Genomic DNA, 8,832 nt, shown 5'->3' with positions numbered 1-8,832 from the left:
TGTATGTATATTTTAGTTGTACTATTAACCTAAATGCATGTAACTTGTTTAATTAAATAATATAGTTGTTTCCAATTTATTTCGAGAAGCATGTCATGTTTGATAATGCTTAGTCCTGAGTTAATCATTGTGAGAAAGTGATGATGTGGCTACTAGTCCTTAAGGGGAAGCTTATCATGATTGGGAGCGCTCTTATTAAACAACAATATTCTAATTTATATTCATATAGAGGTTAATAGGATAATTTTATATTATTAACATTACTCATTCAGAATGATTATCAACAATTTATCGTCATTCAGAACCAAAACTTATTCAGAACTTTTCAATCATTCAGATTATGAACCATTCAGCACTTAACCATTCAATTTTATCACACGCACCTCAACTATATATGCTACGAGGGTATATCAAGTACACGTGGGTTTACTAAAGAGGTGAAGAATAACCCCAAAAACAAGTACTCCCAATAGTTCTCATGCTATCCTGAGTTCTGAAACTTATTTGTTGTTCAAGGGTTTCTTAAATAATTTTAAGAGCCCAAATCGATAACATAAATTTATTTGCAACGAAAATAACATGAAAGTTTTACATGGAACTTGCCAAATCAAACACATCCTTAAAAAGAGCTAGCATCTCCATTTCATACAACAAGCATCATTAGTCACCTGGCAACAAATAACAAATTACAATGTCAACCGAGTAAACGAAAGATGGAACTTTTGACCAACTTTGGTTTTGACTTCAACCAGACTTTCACCTGACTTTTTAGCGTTGACCACTTTTAAGACGTTTTTAACGAAATGGGTGGGGTTAGTCCCTAAACTGATGCGTCGGCTGACTTTTACATCATTGGGAGAAAGTAATTTAATCAAAAACTTGAAAATAACAGGCATAAAAAAAGGATTTATGCTTTAATACGAGACTTTGTAATGATAACTTTGAAAGCTACCGTGGATCAAACGAAATAACAGCAAAAGAGGAAAACGCATAGAAACCTAAAAGTTTAGTGAAATCAAGAGCACATCTATACAATGGAGATCAGTTAGGAACCATTACTAACACAGAACCCTTGGATATAAAACGTAGCACATCGTTTCGTTTAATGTATCATAAGCATTTTGCATTTAGTGATAAAGATTATAAATGGCATGATAATCAGTTTGTGGCTAACCATGTTTTATTGTCATGGAGCCCATGTTACATTGAATTAATGATCCTCTCTACCATAATCGTAAACTATCTCAATCTGCAAATACCATAAAATGAAGAGAGCTCAAGGAAAATGGCGATTAGATGGTTAAATTTAAACAGGTAGTATGCAAATTTTCTATATGGTAGCGAAATTTCATAAGATATTTTAGCAATCTAGCAACTGTAGATGTAGTAATGTTGAGTCAATAATAAACTATCATTATGTGCTGCCGCTTGAAGAAAGTGTCGTACAGTAATAAACTACAATCTCGAGACCACGTGATGGTTATGAAAATCTAGTTAGAGTAGTCGAAAGAAGTTTGTAATACACACCTGCCTAAATGCATGTTGAGATTTTACATACTAAAAAGAACACTTGACCATGAAAGATTTTATGATATATAACTTATTATACAATGATATAATTAAAACATAAACACAATAAAGAAGTATTCAAAGTACCTAATTCTGAGAAGAAAAATGAACCCAGATGAATTGAGCAAAGATATTTACTTACCTTATTTAATGTGTTTACTACAGTATGTAAGGACGATTAATAAGTGAGGAAAAAGCGTAAATTCCTAGCTTACAAAATAAAGGAAACAACTAGTTTATAAATTTTATAGCATGTGGACATTCACGTTTTGACGGGTTTTTCTTATTAATAGGAGGAATTGGCATGCCAATATGACATGTATATTAGTATCTTATAAAAGAAGCGCTGCAATGGCCTTACAAAAATTTTGTCCAACTTGCTAAAAGTAGTAGGCTCGATAAAAGAAAGAATGGGCATTCGCACGTTGGTCTTAAGGTATAAATCTTTTCTGCCACATAAAAAGGCTAGACTATAAGCAGATGGGAAAAGGTGAGATAAACACAAACCTTGCATAAAAATCTTTATGCATTGTGAAATAAAAGTTTTTTATACAGTTTCCACATAAAATACGGTTTAGAGATGTAACTATGAGATTATGGTCAACTGTAAGCAGACCTGAGCCAAGATTTTTGTTGCTTCACAAAAATTTATGGTTAACTGTATGCTAAAGGCCTAAAGCACTATTAAAAACTAGATTCATTGAAGTATTTACAGCATCATCATTAACCAATATAAAAGGCTCATACATGTGTGGGATCATGAAATCTTTATACTAAACTAATAATGAAAGAAGTAAAAGATTACCCCAGATGGTGGTGTAGGATTGCGAGTAAACTTGCTGCCACCAGGAGCCCATGGAACTGTTAATGGCAGTAAACATATAAAGATAGTCAGGTAGTAGCAGGGGCGGAGCTACATAGCATTTACTGGGGGCCCGTGACCCCACTAAACAGGCCAGAATTCTACAACCTAGCAGCCCACTTAGTGTAATTTATTTGGATATTTAGCAACGGACACCATCAAAGATATCAAGTACTCACCAGTCCACGCGTTTTTTAGAGCCCAAATTTCTTAATTTTACAGGCAATACCCAACAGTCCATTAGTCAGCCCATGCTACTAAAAGTCTGTCCTTGTTCAATACTCCGTATATCTTAAATCTCAAATTGATACTAGAGAAAAACCCTTTGACACATAAATTCGATCATTTTTATCAGGTCCTTTACATTTTAGCCTTAATTTTTTTTTTTTTTAGACAAACTTTTTGAAGTTCAGATGATGTAAAAGTATCATATGGCATCAACGCATATGCGAATAATTATTTAATATACCTCCTATATGTACATTTAAGGATTAAACAAACTTCTGATTTTTAGAATTCACATAATCTACAAGCTTTTATTTTTCATTTTGCCAATGTATCGTTATGTCTACATTAAAACTTGCTTTGATTTGCCGTTGCAATCGCAATGGTGAAGAGGTGTTTTTGACAATGAAGATATGTCGATTTGAATTTTTTCGGCATTGTTTTGTGACACCAGTCATTTCAAATCCTGGCTCCGCCCCTGGGTAGTAGTGATAAAGAAAAATAAATGCATAATCTTATACGTTTGACATGGAAATTCACTAGAGCTTCTGTGGGTGTGGGAAGAAATCAGAGTATTACGCTTTATCTCGATAGGTGATTATACAAATGTGTGCAATTGTGTTAAGTAAGAAAACAGCAAAAAAACTGGCCGTCAGAAAACCTTAATATTATATGGCAGGCTTACGGAACTCGGAATTATTCGTAGATTACTCGGTCAAACTTGGACAAACTCATTCAAAACTAGGCCAAATCTCGGAACTACTCGGAAAATTGGTCAAAACTCGGACATAATCGGTTAAAACTTGGTCAACATCCAAGTACCCCGAGTTGCCGAGTACTCCCTAAAAAGTTATGAGCGGGTACTCCCAGAGTAGTGATTTTTACAACCTTGTTATATAGAAAAATGAAAGTTTTACCCTTTCGCGAATGAAAAGATGAACACTGTCCCTTGTATGATCAGTGAGTTGCTATGTTGGTTTTACCAAATACTACTCCAGATATAAACTTACTTTCAAATAATAAGATTTAAATTTTGCATTTCTACTGCAGCTTACCAATGTAAGGATCAGGGTGCCTCCACTTGTTGTATTGTGCATCACCATCAGCAATCATTCTATCAATGGTATCAATATCTTCCTGGACACACCAACATACAACAATACAAATCAGATTCAACAAGTACAACACAAAAAGGTAAATTTATAAGGTTTTCCTAGTTCAGGCTACCCGGGGAGGGCAAGTATTTTTACTTGGATGTTGATAATGATAGAATAAAGAATGCAAAGTCTTTCACCAAAAGTAAAGATGGCCAAACGTATAGGTAAAACAGTAAAACCAGTCAGAAAAAGAATCCAACTGTAAGGTCAAAAGAATAGGTAAAATGGTCAAATCTTATTTTCTTCTCCATACATATTCTTTTGGTAGTTACCGTAGCGCCAACTATGCTATTAATCAACTTTTATACTATGCTGTAATTCAACTTTTTTTTATATATGATATCAATATCAATCTTATGTAATTCTGTCAGTCCCTAGCAAAAGGCATCAACCTGATGCCTAATGCCTTCTCATTGTAACAACTGTCTGACTACCATAGGTTCTACCAAAGTTGCTAAATGAAGAGGAAAGAGATCATGTTAGTCGTTCAAATTTCAACGCTCTTTATTTTTGTATCCAGCTTTCAAACATTATAAAAAGTACTCAGTAAAATCCAGATGAGTAATATCCATATTACTCGTTTATCTTCTAATCATTCAGATTCATAACTTTTGTTAAACAAACCTCCGAACACATCCCTCATTTGGCTCAAATTTAACATCGAGTGTGCCAGAAGTACCAAAACAACACATATTTCTAACACCTAACATGCATATACCCTAATGAACTAGCATTGATACGTAGCAGAACATAAATAATGATAATGTTATACATGGAATTACCATCATCAGTCACCACACCAGTAACATGATCTCACAGTATCTTTCACAAAACTAGGTTACACCATGTCAGAGTCAACCGGTAGAAAGTGAGTTCCTAAATAGTATTGTGTTACAGTTCTCTTCAAGCATCCAAAGCACCAAAACCTTTAATCAGACGTATTATGACAAACTAATATTCGATGTGGCTAAGATTACCTTACTATACTTGCATCACTTAAGTAGTATGCTACTTCCTAATGTGGTATGAGATTGAGAAATTGAAAGTGTATACAGTTCAAATCATTAAAATGTATCTTTTTTTAGACACTACGAACGAAACATTGCCCCCTTAGCTGCCTCATAATCCCTTATGCGTTAATTTTTATGTATAAAACCATCAATAATTATACTTGGTGTGGTCTAAGCATACATTATTGCTAACAATATCATCATAAGCAACTTACTTTACAAAAAAAAAAAAAAAAAAAACCCAGCTATACTGTACAAATAATAACGAAAAATGTAAATGGAAGATCAAAATGATAAAACGAACCACGTTCTTGTTAGCATCGAATCTCTCACGAAGTGCATCAGCCTGTAAAGTTAATCAACAAAAAAAATCAATTAAATAACACAAATTTATTTATTAGTTTATTATAGTATGAATAAATAAAAAAGGGGGGTGGAAACTATTATAAACCCTAATTTGAGATGGAAATGGATAAGTACATCGGGGTAGAAGAGATGACGATGTACGGCCCAAGTGAGAGTGTCTTTAAGGGCACGACGATACAATATTCGCACTTTCTCCTTTTGCGCTGCTCTTCGAGCCAGATATGAAATTGATCCGCTCATCCTGAATATTTCCGATTTGTGTTTCGACTCTGTTTTTTAGGATTTATCCGAGGCCGTAGAATTGTGTCAAGGGTGTTTCTGTCTTTTCACTGTTATTTATTACAATATTTTATTAGTTTGTGTAATTAAAATATTGAAAGCTTGAAAGTCAACGTGTTTGTTCATAACGTTTCGAACAACAAAAAAATGTGGTGTTTGTTATAATTATATATTATATATTATATATTATATTATACCTATATTCTAAATGACATAGGAGCAATGAATATTATCCAGGGGTATTTCTGACTTTTTGCCTTTTTTTTTCAAAATTCAATCACAACCACCCCACACTTTATCCAAAAAATCAGATCCAACCCCAAACAGGGGTAAAGTTTCAATTAACCATTCTCATAAAAAATCTTAAACAAACTCCACCCAAATATTCAACGGGCCATATCTTTGCACTCGCAACGAGTTAAATATTTCCGCCACCATCGTTAAACTCGAAATAATTTTAGAAACACAATGTCACTAGCTATACGCAAAACGAGTGCTTTTTTAAAAAAACGCTAAATATCATACACGTTAATTCTTCGTTAAATTTTTAAAAGTCGACAACTCCATAGCGAAACGCGGAGATGCACATATATTGTTAATTTTAGATAACATTTAAATCTTTCACGGGTTATACCTTTTAGTTCGACTCGAGTTGCGCTTCAACGACATCATCGTTAGCCACAAAAAAATTTTACAAACTAAATGCAATAAAATACATTAAAAACCAAACCTCCGGCGCGAAGCGAGGGTTCAAACACTAGTTATATTATATATTATATTATACCTATATTCTAAATGACATAGGAGCAATGAATATTATCCAGGGGTATTTCCGACTTTTTGCCTTTTTTTCCAAAATTCAACCACAACCACCCCACACTTTATCCAAAAAATCAGATCCACCCCCAAACAGGGGGTAAAGTTTCAATTAACCATTCTCATAAAAAATCTTAAACAAACTCCACCTAAATATTCAACGGGCCATATCTTTGCACTCGCAACGAGTTAAATATTTCCGCCACCATCGTTAAACTCGAAATAATTTTAGGAACACAATGTCACTAGCTATACGCAAAACGAGTGCATTTTTAAAAAAACGCTAAATATCATACACGTTAATTCTTCGTTAAATTTTTAAAAGTCGACAACTCCATAGCGAAACGCGGAGATGCACATATATTGTTAATTTTAGATAACATTTAAATCTTTCACGGGTTATACCTTTTAGTTTGACTCGAGTTGCGCTTCAACGACATCATCGTTAGCCACAAAAAAATTTTACAAACTAAATGCAATAAAATACATTAAAAACCGAACCTCCGGCGCGAAGCGAGGGTTCAAACACTAGTTATATATCTAAAAGGTAAAGTAGAAATGAATAGTACTATTCATTTCTCCAATTTTCCCAAACTTAACCCCTTAACTTTCAATAACATACAAATCGAACCCCCCACTTTATACGTATATTTTTCCCAAAATTTCACAAGCTTAACCCCCTAACTTTTATTAAAATACAAATCGAACACCCACTTTACTAACTTTTTTTTTTTTACTAATATTCAATTTTCACAAACTTAACCCCCTAACTTTTATTAAAATACAAATCGAACCCCCACTTTATACGTAAAGTTTTTTCAAATTTCACAAACTTAACCAACTAACTTTTATTAAAATACAAATCAAACCCCCACTTTACTAACTTTTTTTTTTTAATAAAACTCGAACGCTAAAAGCAGCAACTTTTACAAAAGGAACAACCCTTCAATATTATGTCGAAAAAAATTCTTTTTTACAAAATAGATCAAGACTTTTTTTTAACTCGCATTCAAAACGGAGCCCCCGGCGCGAAGCGAGGGCTCCACAACTAGTTAATAACTACCTTTAAAGAATAAGAGGAAGAAAAAGCAGAGAGTATATGTATATGAAAATATATATTTGAAAAGTGCATCGTATGTAATATCACATGGTACATATTTATAGTACAAATATTTAGTGTTCAATTATTACGAGTATATACATTCATTTGGATTGTTTGAAAATTGTCAGGCATTACTTTTGACAATTGTCTGTCATAACGTGTGACAAATTCATAACACTTCCCCTTGGATGATAATTTATTTTCATTAGAGATCAACTAGTACTGTCTCGTTAAAAACCTTTGTGACGCCTCGTACCAAATCATCATGTACGAATCGTCAACAACAAGTCCATTACACGGTACAATACTATATGCTGTTTAAAAACAAGTTTTCAATTCAAAAAGGATAACGTTTTACAAAAGATAACGTGACACAAAGGTCGTTACAAGCCATTATTCAAATAACATAAGTTGTGAATGCAAGATAAAAGTTCCATGATTGAGATATCTCTTAGTAATGCAGCGGAAGTCTAACACAGTGAGTCTGTAACAGCAAGTCTGTAACAGCAAGTCTAAAACACCAAGACAACAAGTCTAACAGCGGAGGCAACAACGTCTAAGCACCTGAGAAATACACGCTTAAAAGTAAACACGAATGTTGGTGAGCTATAGTTTGTATTCAGTAATGTAATGTAGACCACGAGATTTCGTATTCAAAACAGTATGAAAAGTATATGCTTATCCGTAGGCACCTGGTAACTAACTTAACGTAATAGTAATACCCCCAAAAGTACACTTGGCGAATGCGTATGTCCTCGAAGTATCAAACACCTGTTAAATGCTAGCGCGACTAGCCCGAGTGGGGATGTCAAACCCTATGGATCCATATCTAATATTCGCGTTCACCGGTTCAAAAACCAATGATTAAACGTTACCGTGCTAAGGAGAATCTTTGTGCCGTTATATCACCCACACATATATAAAGTTTAAGTACTCGTGTCTAGTATGTAAAACATAAAAAGCGCATGTATTCTCAGTCCCAAAAATAGTAAAGTAAAAAGGGAAGCTATAACTCACAGTGAATAAGTAGTAAAAGTCGATACGAAAAGTATGCAGGTAGTAAGTCGGTCTGAAAGGTCGTCAATCTAAGTCAAAGGTTACTAAGTCATATTGTCCCAAAAGGTTTAAAAGTACGTAAGTAAAGTCCTAAACATCATCATCGTCATCATCATTTGTAAAAGATAAAGTAATTTCTCATCAAAAATAGAGATCGAAACAAAAGGCTGAATTCGGACAGCTGCTACGACCTCTATGCAAAACGAAAAGACGTGTGGTCCGTGGCCAAGGCTCCGTATGTGAGTCCTCTAACCGCTGTCCAATTTTCAGAACCTAAATTGTCTTCGTTTGACCGTAGCGACGGTTTAAGTGCGAGTAGGTCAGAATCTTTCAGCACGTCGTTACAAAGGCGTAGTGACTTTCGGAAGGCTATAAATCCTAAACCGTATA

At 34.0% G+C, this 8,832-nt stretch overlaps 1 protein-coding gene across 1 annotated transcript; it reads right to left on the bottom strand.

Moving 5' to 3' along the window:
* Window positions 1-320: 320 nt before the first annotated feature.
* Window positions 321-5,433, bottom strand: LOC139857670 (NADH dehydrogenase [ubiquinone] 1 beta subcomplex subunit 9-like). The gene is made up of 6 exons (XM_071846495.1): window positions 5,304-5,433; window positions 5,128-5,169; window positions 3,712-3,793; window positions 2,375-2,430; window positions 1,175-1,249; window positions 321-668 (listed from the first exon to the last, which is right to left on the bottom strand). Exons 1-5 carry the CDS (start codon window positions 5,427-5,429, stop codon window positions 1,211-1,213), a joined length of 345 nt encoding a protein of 114 aa, XP_071702596.1. The 5' UTR covers window positions 5,430-5,433; the 3' UTR covers window positions 321-668; window positions 1,175-1,210.
* Window positions 5,434-8,832: the final 3,399 nt, after the last annotated feature.

The sequence above is a fragment of the Rutidosis leptorrhynchoides genome, chromosome 7, assembly GCF_046630445.1.
Source record: "Rutidosis leptorrhynchoides isolate AG116_Rl617_1_P2 chromosome 7, CSIRO_AGI_Rlap_v1, whole genome shotgun sequence".
NCBI classification, from domain to species: domain Eukaryota; kingdom Viridiplantae; phylum Streptophyta; class Magnoliopsida; order Asterales; family Asteraceae; genus Rutidosis; species Rutidosis leptorrhynchoides.
The sequence above is the reverse complement of the archived record's forward strand: the minus strand, read 5'-3'. Positions and strand labels throughout refer to the sequence as shown.